Source organism: Bubalus kerabau, chromosome 12 (genome assembly GCF_029407905.1).
Source record: "Bubalus kerabau isolate K-KA32 ecotype Philippines breed swamp buffalo chromosome 12, PCC_UOA_SB_1v2, whole genome shotgun sequence".
Lineage (NCBI taxonomy): Eukaryota > Metazoa > Chordata > Mammalia > Artiodactyla > Bovidae > Bubalus > Bubalus kerabau.
The window spans coordinates 90,512,333-90,527,309 of NC_073635.1; the positions used below are offsets into that span (position 1 = coordinate 90,512,333).

Here is a 14,977-nt window from a genome sequence, read left to right on the forward strand (position 1 = left end):
ATGGATGGAGGCCCCCCACACACACACACAAAAATAAGTAACTGATGGTGCTTGTAACTCACATGTTTGTGCTTGTCCGTCCAGAATGAATTCAAGTAGACTTGATTCCTAAATCCAAGCAGCATCACTTCCCCACTTGGTGGCGTTGTGGAGCCCGCCTCCAGCGCTGACCGCTCCCTCCTTCGCAGGGCTACGCCTCGGAGATGGACAACCCATTAATGACTCATCTCATCTCCACTGGCCTTCAGAACAAGAAGGACATCCTGTTTGGAAACATGGAAGAAATTTACCACTTTCATAACAGGTTGGGCCTTCCCTTGGGTGGCTGGAGGCCCTGCCTGCCGGAGCTTTGCTGGGGGAGAGCCTTTCCTCCTGTCAAGGGGGATAAGCAGATGGGCAGCAGGCTCAGACGGGACGAGCCCAGGGTAGACCCCGAGCGGCAGGGAGCTACAAAGGGGCCGCGCGCCCACAGGGCGAAGCCCGTTCCCGTAAGGGATGGGCACAGCGCACTCTCCTTTCTGCCTATCCCCCCTTCGTGGGAGGGCCAATGGCCTCTGTGTGGCTTTGGGGAGACATGGGCAGTCCTTCTGGGGCCGCTCACCCTCAGCGGTCTCAGGGGCTCGTGGGAAGATGAATAGCGATGCAGAGGGAATCAGATGGGGGCAGAAGCCTGTGGTCCTGAGGAAGGTCGCTGTGCACGGGTCCCTCCAGCATGCCCGGGGACAGGCCCGTGGCCGTGGGATCAGCCCCATCTCCCTGGATGCCAGGGGCACTGGGACTTCTGTCTGACCACATGCTTTTGCCCCTGTCCATAGCCTCCATCATCTGCAGCTTGTAAAGGAAGCAGCAGGTTTCAGGTGCACCTCCCTGAGAGGTTAGGGTAAGCAGGGGGCCTGGGCCGTCCCATCCTTCCGCATCCTCGGCCCTGGCTCTCAGCTGCCCTCGGTGCCAGGATTTACCTGATAGACAGATGGAAGTTGGAAACCCAGACAAAAACTCAGCCCCAGGCTCAGGGTCAGCACCACAGAGTGGAGGGTCCTGAGGGCAGGACCCTTGAATCTGCAGAAAACCCACTGAGCACTTGGGCTGCTGTGCCTCAAGAGGCCCCATCTGCTGCTGCAGCCCCTCGCTCTGTGTCCATGTTCTCCAGAAACAAGGCGTCCCCACGGGGCCACGGCTGCGTGTCCCTGAGCGTTCGGTGCAGTCAGGACCCTGGGAGGGACAGGCGTGGGCTGCAGGCCCTTAAGTCAGACGGCGCATGCCTGCTTATGGTCTCGGGCACCGTCCAGAGTCGGGATAGGCGTCTGTAAAAGAACATCTAATACTTGGTGACGCTGCCATCGTATTCTGGCTATGTTCACGTGACCTGGCACACACTTCCTCGTCTAGGATATTCCTGAGGGAGCTGGAGAACTACACGGACTGCCCGGAGCTGGTTGGCAGGTGCTTTCTGGAGCGGGTGCGTGCTTCTCAAACGTGTCCTTCTGCAGGCCTGACACCTTGAAGTTGCTCCTTAAAGCCACAGTGGCTTTAAGTTCTGTCACGGTCCCCATCTGGCCAACCGAGATTACAAGGACAGATGTTTCCAGTTTGGCTGAGATGCTGTGATGCTTTTCGTTAGGGCCGGAACAGCACAGTTTCCCTAAAGCCCAGTAACTAGCTCAAAAAAGAGAGACCTAGGACCTCAGCTTTGAGAGCCGGCAGAATCGCAGGGCATCTGAGTTCTGAGCACGAGTGTGGCGTGCTGACTGTCCTTGCCGGCGTTAGTTCCCTGCTGGTCCCTAGCGCACCAGCTGACCCTGGGTGGTCACGCGTGCTCTGAGGTATCAGTCACAGACGCAGGACCATCAGTGGGCTGGGGGCCGTGCACAGGCTCTGGCAACAGGAGGATGGGATGCAGGATGCCGTCCCCGGTGACCCGGACCCAGCAGCACGCAGACATCAGGCAGGAGCCAGCGCCGGCGGGCAGAAGAGGCAGAGGAGCCCTGTTTGTGCTGCACTCAGTCTGGCGCACCTCCCGGTGCTGAGAACTGGGGTGGGGAGTGTCGCCAGCATCGGCCCCTCCTGGGGACCGAGGGGCAGTGCAGGTGCTCAGGCCGCACCCCCCACCTGTGGAATGTGGGCCTCAGTGGGGGCAGCAGTTACCGTTCATCGGCCCCCCGGCCGTCCCGACCCCCATGCACGTGCAGCTGAGTCCTTCACAAAGTCTGTCGGTCCTGTGTCTATTTGTCTGTTCCCTAAGGCCAAAGACGGCCACACGGACCGAATGTTTCTAAGAGAGGTGCCAGGGCTAGGGCAGCCCTGAGATGGAGCTTCTGGGCTGCGGTCACCTGGCTGACCGGCCACAGCCGTGGCATCTGAGACAGAGTGGGGGCCCGGAGTTGGGCTGGCCCAGGGAACCGGGCGTCCCCACCCGGAGGGCTGTGACTCGGAGGTGGGCTCCGCGACCCCCGTGACGCGGCCCCGCTCCCTGGCAGATGGAGGAGTTCCAGATCTACGAGAAGTACTGTCAGAACAAGCCGCGCTCCGAGAGCCTGTGGAGACAGTGCTCCGACTGCCCCTTCTTCCAGGTGTGTCCCGGCCATGTGGGCGGTCCTCAAACGCTGAGCTTTGGGGGAGGGCGGCAGCCGTCTTAAGGAGGTTGTGGTGGGGATGGTCCTCCACAGGCTGACGCTCCAAGGGAGGGTGACAGCCGTCTAAGGGGGTGTGGTGGGTGCAGGAGTGCCAGAAGAAGCTGGACCACAAGCTGAGCCTGGACTCCTATCTGCTGAAGCCAGTCCAGAGGATCACCAAGTATCAGCTACTGCTCAAGGTGAGAGGCCGGGCATCCCTTGGAGCCCCCCCGCCCCCCGCCTGGCCTGATGCCCCCTCCCCGGAGCCTGGCTCTGGTCTGGCCACCCTCCCAGCCGCATACCACACAGTGGCAGTCGCCCCAGCCCATCCCTGAGCTCCGTGGTCTCTGGACACTTTCCTCCCATGTCTGCGGGGCCCTGGCTCCCCACACGCCTTTGTGAGAGCCTCCTGTGCACTGCCTATCATCAGGGGCCGGGGTCGGGGACACAGGCAGGCAAGACCATCCCCCCAACCCTGCATCTAGGCGGGGGGTGAGTGCCCCAGGGCACATTGGTCTTCCCCCACCAGTGACAACCGCACAGGAGCCACACCCTTGTCCCAGGGCGTCCCAGCCGCTCCCCAGGGGTGGGGCTCAGAGTCCAGACGGGCAGTGACCCCCCCCGCGCCCCCCCAGGAGATGCTTAAATACAGCAAGACCTGCGAGGGGGCCGAGGACCTGCAGGAGGCCCTGAGCTCCATCCTGGGCATCCTCAAGGCAGTGAACGACTCCATGCACCTGATCGCCATCACCGGCTACGAGGTGAGGCTCCGCCCACCCTGCCAGCCCGGGGCGGGGCCTGAGGGGCCCATCACGGGCCGGGGGCGGCCTGCACGCACGTCACCCAGAATCCCGTGCGCGGCCGCCGTGCAGGCGGGAGCCCAGGACGTTCCCACCCCAGGGCGCGTCTCAGCGCGGCCGGGCTCGGGCACCACCCCTCCTGGCCCTCCCCTTCTCGCCCAGGCAGCGTCTGACAGCCGGATGCCGCCCCTCCACCCGCTGCGCGCTCAGGCCGCTCCCTGGTTCCTCTCCGCTTTGTAAATCCCTTAAGCACTCGCCCTCTCTTTGCTTTTCCCTTTAATCAACTTTCTTTTTGGAGCAGTTCTGGGTTCATGGCGAAATGTAAGGGAGCACACAGGCCTCCCCACGCCCCGGGTGCACATCGGCCCCCACAGCGCTGCCCCCTCCCGTCGCAGTCAGCGCCCGTCACAGCCTACGGGTCCCCACTGACCCTTCACCCAGGGTCCACAGCGCACGTCGGGGTCACGCTCTGGGTTTGGACAAGTGGGTGACCAGCGTCCACCATGATAGCGTCCCACAGAGCAGTTCCCTGCCCCAAACATTCCCTGTTCGTCCCCGCGACCCCTGACCTTCCCACTACTCGACTCTCCCCAGTACCCTTGACTCTTCGCCAGTGTTGGCCGTTGGGCCCCACGGGCCGCAGCCCGGCTCCCAGACGGGGCTTCTGCTTGGCCGCGTCCGAGGCCTCAGGCCCACGCTGGCGTTCATCGGGCCTCCTTCCGCCCCTCAGGGGAACCTGAGCGACCTGGGGAGGCTGCTCATGCAGGGCTCCTTCAGCGTGTGGACCGACCACAAGAGGGGCCACGCCAAGGTGAAGGACCTGGCCCGCTTCAAGCCCATGCAGCGCCACCTGTTCCTGCACGAGAAGGCCGTGCTCTTCTGTAAGCGGCGGGAGGAGAACGGCGAAGGCTATGAGAAGGCGCCCTCCTACAGCTACAAGCAGTCCCTGAACGTGAGCACCCCAGGCTGGGCACCTGCCTTCCGAGGAGGGCACCCCGCCGGAGGCCCACCCACTTTCTCTGCCCTCACAGATGACAGCCGTTGGCATTACCGAGAATGTGAAAGGAGACGCCAAGAAGTTCGAGATCTGGTACAACGCGCGGGAGGAGGTGTACATCATCCAGGTGGGCCCCGGGATCTGCCTGGCCTGTGCAGATGCCCGTGAGCAGTTTCGGCTGAGGGCCGCCGTCTAGGACTTTCTGAGGTTTTGTCTCCCAGAGGCCAGCCCACACTCCTGCCCCGTTCGTGTGGGGCTGCCCTGGGCTGTCGGTGATGGAGCCGAGCCCTGACGGGGAGCAGGGACCCTGCAGGGCAGAGGGGCTCTGGAGGCAGGGCAGCAGGTTCCTGAGTGCCGGGACGGCGGGGCAACGCGGGCGGCCCATGTCACACGTGCACACTGGCACGCGTGTGCCCGGCTCTCGTGCGAGAAGCGTGTCCTCACGTCACCAAGGGGGTGGGAGGTGGTGGAGCTGTTGGGGTGTCCACGTGTCTGACAGAGACCCCGAGAGAGCGGCTCAGCCCGGGAGGCGCCTCACCACGTTGCCCGCCACAGCTCTGACACCCTTGGTGGTCTGGGCCCTGGCGACCCTGGGGGATATGGCCCCAGGGCAGCGAGGAGGCCCTGGCAACCTGGTCACAGCTCACAACACACCAGCCGGCTCGGCCAGCCAAGGGCCCGCAGAGCTGCAGCGGGAGCGGCCTCAGCCAGCGCCCGGCTCTGCACCAGCCTGGGGTACTCAGAGTCCAGCGCTTACCAGCACAGCCAGTGGTCAGCGCACCCTCTCCTGAGGGTTCCCGCTGAGTCAGGCAGAGCCGCAGGGTGCGGGCCCGGCAGCCAGCGCGCCCTCCTGAGGGTTCCCGCTGAGTCAGGCAGAGCCGCAGGGTGCGGGCCCGGCAGCCAGCGCGCCCTCCTGAGGGTTCCCGCTGAGTCAGAGCCGCAGGGCTCGGGCCCGGCAGCCAGCGCGCCCTCCTGAGGGTTCCCGCTGAGTCAGAGCCGCAGGGCTCGGGCCCGGCAGCCAGCGCGCCCTCCTGAGGGTTCCCGCTGAGTCAGGCAGAGCCGCAGGGTGCGGGCCCGGCAGCCAGCGCGCCCTCCTGAGGGTTCCCGCTGAGTCAGGCAGAGCCGCAGGGTGCGGGCCCGGCAGCCAGCGCGCCCTCCTGAGGGTTCCCGCTGAGTCAGTCAGAGCCGCAGGGTGCGGGCCCGGCAGCCAGCGCGCCCTCCTGAGGGTTCCCGCTGAGTCAGGCAGAGCCGCAGGGCTCGGGCCCGGCAGCCAGCGCACCCTCCTGAGGGTTCCCGCTGAGTCAGAGCCGCAGGGTGCGGGCCCGGCAGCCAGCGCGCCCTCCTGAGGGTTCCCGCTGAGTCAGGCAGAGCCGCAGGGCTCGGGCCCGGCAGCCAGCGCGCCCTCCTGAGGGTTCCCGCTGAGTCAGGCAGAGCCGCAGGGTGCGGGCCCGGCAGCCAGCGCGCCCTCCTGAGGGTTCCCGCTGAGTCAGAGCCGCAGGGTGCGGGCCCGGCAGCCAGCGCGCCCTCGCCCGAGGGGCTCCTTCCTGCACCCCCAGTGCAGCACTGTTCCCTGGTTCCCACGGGTCCCGGGCACCTGCAGAGGGATACACTGGCGCACATCACGGTGGGCACGCACTCACCCCTGGTCTGCTCTGGGGCACAGGCACCCACTCCTGAAATCAAGGCCGCCTGGGTGAGCGAGATCCGGAAGGTGCTGACCAGCCAGCTGCAGGCGTGCAGAGGTGAGGGCCTGTTCTCTGGGCTGCCCCCGGGGCGCGTTTGGTCCCTCGGAGCAGCCCCAACCCTTGGCCCTCCAGGCTCCTGGAGGGGAGGGCACACAGCCCCAGATCCTGACCGCACCGGGCCCCTCTCCCCACAGAGGCCAGCCAGCACCGCGCCCTCGAGCAGTCCCAGAGCCTGCCCCTGCCCACACCAGCTGGCACCAGGTGAGGCCCGCCGCATGCGGGGTTCCAAGTGGGAGCCAGCCAACCCGCGCCACCGTGTCTCCTGGTCCCCAAGCCCACTGCCCAGGGCCCGGGGATGTGTCCCGGGCTCACACGCTGCTGGTCAGTCCCAGCAGGTCAGCATCAAGGCCTGTGCCTCTTGCCCCAGCCTCAGGCAGAGGCCAGTCCCTCTGTCCCTGTTTTCTCCTGGGGAGGGGGCAGAAACCCCATCACGATCAGCGCGCGGCGGGTGGCACCCCGAGAGCAGCCCCACACCCACGTGCCAGAGCTGGCAGCGCCCGGGTGGCCGGGTCCTAGGAGCTCGCTGGCTCAGAGCCGTGGGGCCCACGGCTCACGGGCAGATGGGGACGAGGGGACCCATTTCACACTGGCCTCATTACGTGTCTTCTGCCCTCCTTTTTCCTCTGTTGCTTTATCCATCCACTATTTATTTGTTTACTGTTTTTTATGTAAGCCAAGTATAATCGTCTCTGGAGTAGGATATAGTCTAAATAAATAAACCACAGAACAATAGCTTTAAACGAGAAAGGTTACCCTGTGGGAGAAAAAAACAACAAAACCACCTCTTACTTAGCAGCTGTGGAGGTGGGTGTCCCCCCTGGCTACACCCAGAGTCTGGAGGCCCGTGGCCACGGCCCCGCAGCGGGAGACATGTGGCCCGAGTGCTGGGGAGGAGCTCAGGGTCATCCCCTCCCCACCCTCAGGGGCCTGTGAATGCTAACGGCAATGTTCTCTTCCTTTTTCCACGCGTATGACGTCATTAGTCCTTCGAAAGCGAGCACAAGAAACATCAAAAAGTTAGAAGAAAGAAAAATGGACCCGCTGAGCCTGGAGGGATATGGGGGGCCGACACCACCGCAGAGGGCTCCCGAGAAGGGCAAAGGTGGGTGCTGGGCTGAGCCCGGAGCACCGGGCCCCCCAAGAAGGGCGAGGTGGGTGCTGGGCTAAGCCCGGAGCGCCGGGCCCCCCAAGAAGGGCAAAGGTGGGTGCTGGGCTGAGCCCCGAGTTCCGGGTTCCCCGAGAAGGGCAAAGGTGGGTGCTGGGCTGAGCCCACAGCGCCAGGACAGTTGTGGGTGCCCACAGCAGGAGGGTCGTATGCACACCCCGTGGCCCCGGGCAGGTCCGTGGCAAGCGTGAGGCCTGGGGGGGACCCGGGTGTGACCGCCCAGCACCCCCTGCACCACCCTCTCTCCCCGCAGATGACGCGGTCACTAGCTCTACCTCAGAAAGCTCTGCCCTTTCTAAAAAGCGCTTCACCCTGCAGAGCTTTGCTGCCCTCAAAGCCCAGAAAGGTAAAGGCGCTCGCCACCCCCAGCCTCGGGGCGGCTCGCGCCCTGGTTGTCTGTCATCACCCGCGGTGCCATGTTCATCCGTGTGGACCGTCTCGGGAGGGCGTCTGCCTCCTTCATCACCGGGGAGCATCTTCCACCCCGTCGCTCTCTGTCCCCAACGCTGGTGTGTCTGTCATCCGTGCGGCCAGAGCTCTTTTCGGGGCCTTTTCTTTGGGAAGGAGGAGGCCTGCGCTTCTGATGGAGGCCTGTCTTGGAGGCCCAAGTGTCCTTTGCCTGCCTTCTGGCCCAGCTCCTCCCGCGAGCCCATCCTCTCCCACCATTCCCTGTCAGGCCCCCGCCTGCCAGAGAGCGAGGCTTTCACTTCCCTCTGGGCTGTTCGAACACACAGGCAGGTTCAGAGTGTCCCAAGGTGGGTCTCAAAGCCCACTGGGGCGCCCGGGCAGCGGATATACGCGAGAAACATGCCCAGAAGCTGCAGGAGGGTCGTTAGAGGGCTCCCCGCCAGACCCTAAAAGACTGGAGCTCTTTTTATGGGTCCCGAAAATTGGAGCTTTTTTTTTTTTTTCCAATTTACAAAATCATTTTAAATTGGCTTCAAACAAACAAACGAAAAGGTGGACACATCCTGGTCCTCACGTTCGCCGGGTTTGCAGAGCACGTGCTCGGTGCATGCTGCACGCGGGGCCCAGGACACAGACCCACGACGCCCACGCCGCGGCATCTGCAGCCCTTCCCGCCCTCCCGCGGGGCTCCCCTTGCACCCCTGGGTCCCTCCGCCTGTGCGCTCGGCTCGGAGTCCCCGGAAGGTGCACCCCTGGGTCCCTCCGCCTGCGCGCTCGGCTCGGAGTCCCCGGAAGGTGCACCCCTGGGTCCCTCCGCCCGCGCTCGGCTCGGAGTCCCCGGAAGGCAGCTCTGGCCGCGGGTCTCATTGCAGCTCGCAATCCACGTCACCGCCCATGCGCTCAGCCGCCGCACCTCACGCTCTCCTGTTCTCTCTGCCTCTCGCCTCTCTGCAGCTTCTCCCACCAGTCCTGACAAAAAAGCTAAGCGACACCAAGTAAAGAGCGACCCCACGCCTTTTGGGTTACGAGGTAGAGTGGCTCACCTTCTGGACGAGGCCTGACGCCTGCCTCCCCATCCGATTAGGGACCCTGTCTCACCCTCACCTGTCATCTGAGCTGCCCGGCCAAGTAGGTCCCTCCCATCCAGGGGCAGAGTAGGTGTTTTGTTCAAAACCTGACGCCCCCACGACAGCCCTGGTGACATCTGGCTTCTGGGCCTCAGGCTGGGCGTGCCCAGCGCCGCAGAGCTGACCGCCGAGCGCCAGGCAGCGGCTGGGGACACTGGCCGGCATCTGGGATGGGCAGGGCTGTTTCCGCAGAGGCTGTGGGGCTGCGGGGCTCCGCGCCCCAGGCCCGATTTGCCTTGCTGTTGGTCCCCACACTTCTGGGGACAGCAGCCAGCGGAGCCCTCCCACTGCGAGTCTCCTGGGGGCTCCCGCTGTGCAGACGCACAGGGTTGGCTCCGCACTGAAGCTCAGATCTTGGCCTCCGTCGCCCTCGCGGCCCAGGAGACCCCAAGACCCCTGGCCCAGGTTGAGAGTCTGAGGTTCCCAGAGAGGATTCCACTGTGTGATTCATCCTGCGTTTCCCAGACAGCGTGATGGTCCCTCAGGGGTGTGGCTGAACCCTACCCCGTGCTCAGACCACTCAGGGTCACCGGGCCCTCCCCAGCCTCCAAGGACAGTCTGTGCCCCAGGGACCCGGGCCACACCCTCGAACGACCCAGGCAGGCCAGCCTGAGGCCAGCCCTGCACACTCAGCCCTGCGGAGCCCCAGGCTGGGGAAAGGAGCCACCTCCCGCAGGGCTCCTGGGAGAGGCCGCTGAGGGCCCTTTGGGTTCCCGCTTAAGACCAGGGGCATCCGAGGCACCTCCCTGCTCTGCCAACTCTCCTGGTCCGGGGCCCCTGCCCCATGCAGCTCAGACGCTGTGCACGGCCTCTGAGCCCAGCAGCGTCATCTCTGAGCTTCCCCGCTTACCTATGAGACAATGAGGTGACCTCGCATCCACAGCGGGGTGTTAGAGCCTGGAGCAAGCCCAGCGCGGCCAGGCCCCTCCCCTCCTGCCCTCTCCCTCTCCCCCTCCCTCCGTCTCCTCCCCCTTCTTCCCCTCCACCCCTCCTTCCCTCCCCCTCCCCTCCCCTTCCTCTCCCCCTCCTCTCTCTTCCTCCCCCCTCACCCTCTCTCCTTTGCCTCCCCCCTGCTCCCCCTCCTCCCCTCTCCTCCTCCCCTTCCCCATCCCCCTCCTCCCCTCCCCCTCTCTTCTTCCCCTCCCCCTGCTCCCCCTCCTCCCCTCCCCCTCTCTCCTTCACCTCCCCTCTGCTCCCCCTCCTCCCCTGTGGTGAGTCACTTCAGTCCACATCAGGGCGCAGTGAGGTTTTCTTGGCTTCCACCCTTGCCAACACCAAGTGTCTGCTTCCTGGAGCTCCATCAGCCCCTCTTTCTCCAGTGTCAATACCAGTGGCTGTTTTACAGGGACGACAGGTGACCAGACTCACGGTCACCTTGGTCCGATGTCCTCCTCCAAGCCCCCAGCTCCTACACGGCTGTGGGCCCAGCATTTCCCCCTATTCCCGCCAGTGTGGACACAGGGACCACCTCGCCTGGCACAGAGGGTCCCTCAGAGGCCTCGGGCAGCCGGGCGTGGCCGAAGGGCAGTGCCCACCCCTGTGGCCCCAGCCGGGTTTACGGGCGCCCGCGTCCCAGGGCCAGTGCTCTGCGCAGCAGCAGCGTCGTCTGCCCGCACTGTCCCCCGTCACACTCCTGCTTCCGTTTGGCCAGGAGCCCCTGTCGATGCTGGGCGGGGCGAGCAGACATTTGTGGCCAGCTGCCTGGCGCCAGGGCCCCTGGTGACCGAGCCCAGTGCCCCTCTGCACTTCCTGCGCTGGGCGACTGCGGACGTGCCCCAGCGGGCAGGGAGGGGGCGTCTGTGGCTGTAAACTCGCAGGTCCTGCTCCTCACACGGCCCCTGTGGGGCCATGGGTCGTGCTCGCGGTGGCTGCCCTTGGGGACACAGGGTAGTGGAAATACTTGCCGAGGAGCGTTCGCGTGGTTTATAAAGCCCCGAAGAAGCATCATCCGGTGACCTCCCAGCCACTCCCCTCGCCCTCCGTAGCCGTGGTGCTCTCCGCCTAGCCCCGGCAAGGAGCCCTCCTCCTGGCCGCTGCCCGCCGTGCGGTGAGGGGTGCTGTGCTTGCCGGTGGTCACAGAAAGGGCCTTCCCTTGGCAGCAGATCATGAGGGGATCCTCACCGGAGCCTGTTTCTCTCTAGGCTGGAGCAAAACATCCCACCCATCAGAGACGCCTGAGGACAACGATGGCTGGTCCAGCACTGAGGAGCCCGTCAACTCCTCGGATGCAGAGGAGGAGGGCAGAGTGGGCCCCGGGAAGCTGGTAACTTGGGCTCTCACCTGGCCGGCTGCTCCCTGCTGCACCCTCAGGGGGCCGGGGCCCCGGGGCCACGGGAGGGTCTTCCTGTGCCTGCCCTTTGTTAGTTCACATCAGCCTGGCCCACAGCGCACACCTGCCCGCTCTGCCCAGTAGGGGAGCTTTGCTAACGCTGCGCATCTCCACCCCAGCGTTTAAGAGAATCGAATTGCGCGCTGTTTGAGGTGCGAACTTGCCTTCAAGACAAAGTTCTGCTTTAGCATGAGCCCCGAGGGAAGCATAAGCCCTCAGCATCAGGACGCACAGCAGTTATTCGCTGCCGCTGGCTGCTGCCCTGGTTCATACCAGCTGTTTGCAGCACACAGAGCACCCCAGAGAAGGAGGGGGCAGACACGCATAGGTGGGGGAAAGCAGGCACGTCTCAGGGGGCCCGGCAGCCCTTCCCGAGGAGGCCTAAGAGTGAGCGGAGCCGGCCAGGACTCCGGGGGTCAGCGGGGGAACCTCAGTGGGCAGGCAAGCCTTGGGGGGTGCCTCCTGCTCTCGGGGTGGCCAGAGGGTGGGAGGTGCTGCCCCAGGCCAGGGCGGGGCTGGGCAGGGTGTCCAGGGAGGACGATGTTGGCCCCCCGTGAGGACGCGGGGCCCGGCCCAGCTCTGCCTGCTCCCTCGCCAGGCGGTGCGACACCGGCGCAGCTCGGTCACACGAGGCTGGAGCCCCCGCGCTCCCGCAGCACAGCCTCCCCCTTGAGTCCGCGCTGCTCGGCAACTCCATCCACAGAGGTGCTGAGCATCTGGTGTGTGAGGCGCTGGCCGCCGGGCTCTGAACGCAGACGGGGGACAGGAGCCCCCTCTCACGGGTGAAAGACGAGCCCCCAGCCGAGCTCGTTCCGTGCCCGCAGGTGTGGCCCAGGCAGGGGGCAGCAGGGCCACGGTAGCAGGCGTGCGGGCCCAGAGGGGCAGGGCGGGCCGGGGGGCCCTCAGGGGTCTGCACGAGGCTCCCCCAGCTGAGGGCTGCGGTGCATGGGGTGCCCTGCCATGCCTCCCCCAGGTCCCTGGGAGGTACACCATCACCAGGCTGGACGAGAAGGGGGTCTCCGACGCGCTCGCCCTGAGAAGCGGGGACGAGGTGGAGCTCGTGCAGGAGGGAGACGAGGGCCTCTGGTAAGACCCCCACCCCACGTGCCCCTCGCCTGCGCCTGACTGCGCCCTCACCCAGCCCCTTGCAGGTGCGTGCGGAACCTGAGCTCCGGCGCCGAGGGCTGGGTGCCCGCCCGCAGCCTGTCTGTGCTCCTCTGCCAGGGTGGCCCCGTGGGGTGCCTGAGCAGCCCAGGTGAGCCCTGTGCCCCTCCCCACCCCCCGTGAGTGCCCCCACCCCCGTGAGTGCCCCCCAGCCCCATGGGCACCCCCCACCCCCGTGAGCACCCCCCACCACCGTGAGCAACCCCCCGACCCCCGTGGGTGCCCCCCACCCCCGTCAGTGCCCCCCACCCCTGTGAACGCCCCCCACCCCCGTGAATGCTTCCCCACTCCCATGAGTGCCCCCTAGTCATGTGAGTGCCCCCCACTCCCGTGAATGCTTCCCCACCCCCATGAGCGCCCCCCACCCCTGTGAGCGCCCTCACCCCCGTGAGCGCCCCCTAGTCGTGTGAATGCCCCCGGCCCCGTGAGCGCCAGGCGAGGCCTGCGGTGGCGCGGGCAGCTCGGGGGCCAGCGAGTCTGCCCGTGCACCGTGCTGCAGCCCTCGCCTGCTTGCCCTCAGAGTCCAGTGCGGGGTCCGCGGTGCTGAGCCCCTCGTCCAGCTGCAGTGAGAGCTGCACGGCCGCCCTTGCCGACCTGCAGGGGTAGCGCCACGGCCACCCTGCCCGCAGCGCGAGGAGCTGGCCTCTGCTGGGGCCACCTGCCCACAGAGCTGCGCCCGGAACCCAGCGCCGCCACGGCCCCCGAGGACGGGACGCCTTCCCGGGCGCAGAGCAGAGTGCAGCACCGGATCCCCTAGGAAGGGGCGGACCGACGGAGCTGACGGACAGACCTCCAGGGGAAGGGCCCCAGCCGCTGCCTCGGTTTCCACGTCTCTGCCTCTGACGGCAAGAGCATGCATCCTGTGGAGCTGTGTCCCGAGGAGCGCCCGAGGCCCCGGCCGAAGGCTGGAGATGGGGGTGGGGATAGTTGGTCTTTTACACATTTTTTTTAAGCAGGGATTAATCCTACGGCCATTTTTTTGTGGTACTTTGGCCTCTGATCTTTACCAGGAATCACTGTGTTTACATGAAATGACAATTTGATACTGTATTTGATATAAAACTATTTTTTGCTACCGGGGTTTACATGGCACTGGGTGACTTGGGGGGCACGCTCTCGGGGAACTTGTCAGCACTCTCTGAGGCCACCTGGTCCCAGGTGCAGGGCAGGGGGTCCCCCGGGAGAGTCAGGCAGAGTTGCTACAGACCGGCGGTGCAAAACCAAGGAAATTCCTTCATCTGTGTAGGTTAATTTTCAAAAGAACATGTAAACTATAAGAGGTTAACCTTCTTTTCTACAGAAAAATGAGGGGACTCCTGATTTTTTAACACTCCTCACTGACTTAGGGTATTTTTGTTGCTTTTCCACGTGAAGATGCCGTTTCCGCAGGCGTCACCCGAGCCGACGCGGGGCCAGGGAAGCCCTGCGCTTGGCCGCCCCCGCCCCGGGTCCCACGTGGCAGTGCCGTGAGCACGGGAGCAGAATTTATTTTATTCTACTCAAGGCAAAACTGGAAAGAAAACTTTTCTGTTTTACTGTTTGTGTGTGTTTCAGAATCAGATCCTGTTGTCTGGAAGTGCTTCTTTGTCTGGTTGGGGCAGACGTTTCTGTGTGTGCGTGTGTGTGTCGTGTGTGTGCACACGCGCCCAGCGTGGGCCGTGTGTCTATAGCCTCCAGGCTGCTGGCAGGGGGTCACTGTACGGCCAGCCCCAGGCCGCTGCAGCCCCGCCGTGGCCCCGGTCGGCGGGCGGGTCAGGCCTCTCTGAACCGTGTAGTGGGCGGCGGGCAAGGTCCGCAGCTCTTTCTGGAAGTGTGTAAGTTATTTGGAAAACGATGAGTCACATAATTTACTTAATATATTGACTGTTCAGACACCCTTCCTGCCGTCCCCGCCTGGGATTGGCCCCGTTTCTGTGATCTCTTTCTCATAAAGGCACTTTAAAACCTCGTGTTTCAGCCACTGTTTTGTTTTTTAACCTTCTGATGTAAATGAAATTTAAAAGTCAGAATTCTTTATTGTATGGATGGAGTTTGAAATAAATATCGGCAACTCTTGCAGTCTGCCTTCATCTGTAGAGGCTCAGGGCCTGAAACTGGGCGGTGATGCTAGGGCTGCCCTCACTGGGGGGGCTGCCCTCACTGGGGGGGCTGCCCTCACTGGGGGGCCACCCTCACTGGGGGGGCCGCCCTCACTGGGGGGGCTGCCCTCACTGGAGTGCCTCCAGACCAACGCGAGTGAGCAGGCCCCAGGCTCTTCACAATGGCCGCCTTTCTCCCCACTGGACCCCAGCGCCTGTGCCCCCTCGCCCTCCTGCAGGAGCAGGACAATGTGAGGTCTGCCCCTGCTCAGCCACTGGTCACTGAGAAGACCTGGCTGCCAGGAGAAAGGGTGCAACGCCAGGGGGAGCAGAGGCTCCTCAAAGCCAAGTCGCCCTGGGCTGCCGTGTCCCCTCCACCCCTGTGGGGCCCATCCCCCAGACCTGAGCGCCTCTGCCCCTCTCATTCACTTGATGCCTGCTGACACCCGTGCCCGCAGGGCATCTGTCTGTGGAAACCGGCTCAGTGGTGATGCTTGGAGAAGCCATAGAAGGAGCCTTGTTCCCGCTGGTCCTGTGCTCAGGATGCCGCGT

General features: G+C 64.7%; 1 protein-coding gene across 1 annotated transcript in view; it reads left to right on the forward strand.

The window, feature by feature from the left end:
* LOC129624782 (guanine nucleotide exchange factor DBS-like) overlaps positions 1–14,399 on the forward strand; it is a 58,764-nt gene extending 44,365 nt beyond the window's left edge. The window contains exons 17-30 of the mRNA XM_055543052.1: positions 189–304; positions 1,390–1,459; positions 2,478–2,570; positions 2,720–2,812; positions 3,248–3,373; positions 4,143–4,364; positions 4,444–4,536; positions 6,073–6,151; positions 6,289–6,355; positions 7,138–7,256; positions 10,996–11,117; positions 12,157–12,269; positions 12,335–12,438; positions 12,868–14,399. Of these exons, the coding sequence (XP_055399027.1) occupies positions 189–304; positions 1,390–1,459; positions 2,478–2,570; positions 2,720–2,812; positions 3,248–3,373; positions 4,143–4,364; positions 4,444–4,536; positions 6,073–6,151; positions 6,289–6,355; positions 7,138–7,256; positions 10,996–11,117; positions 12,157–12,269; positions 12,335–12,438; positions 12,868–12,953 (1,503 nt within the window). The 3' untranslated portion in view covers positions 12,954–14,399. The remainder of the gene's footprint in view (positions 1–188; positions 305–1,389; positions 1,460–2,477; positions 2,571–2,719; positions 2,813–3,247; positions 3,374–4,142; positions 4,365–4,443; positions 4,537–6,072; positions 6,152–6,288; positions 6,356–7,137; positions 7,257–10,995; positions 11,118–12,156; positions 12,270–12,334; positions 12,439–12,867) is intronic.
* Positions 14,400–14,977: the final 578 nt, after the last annotated feature.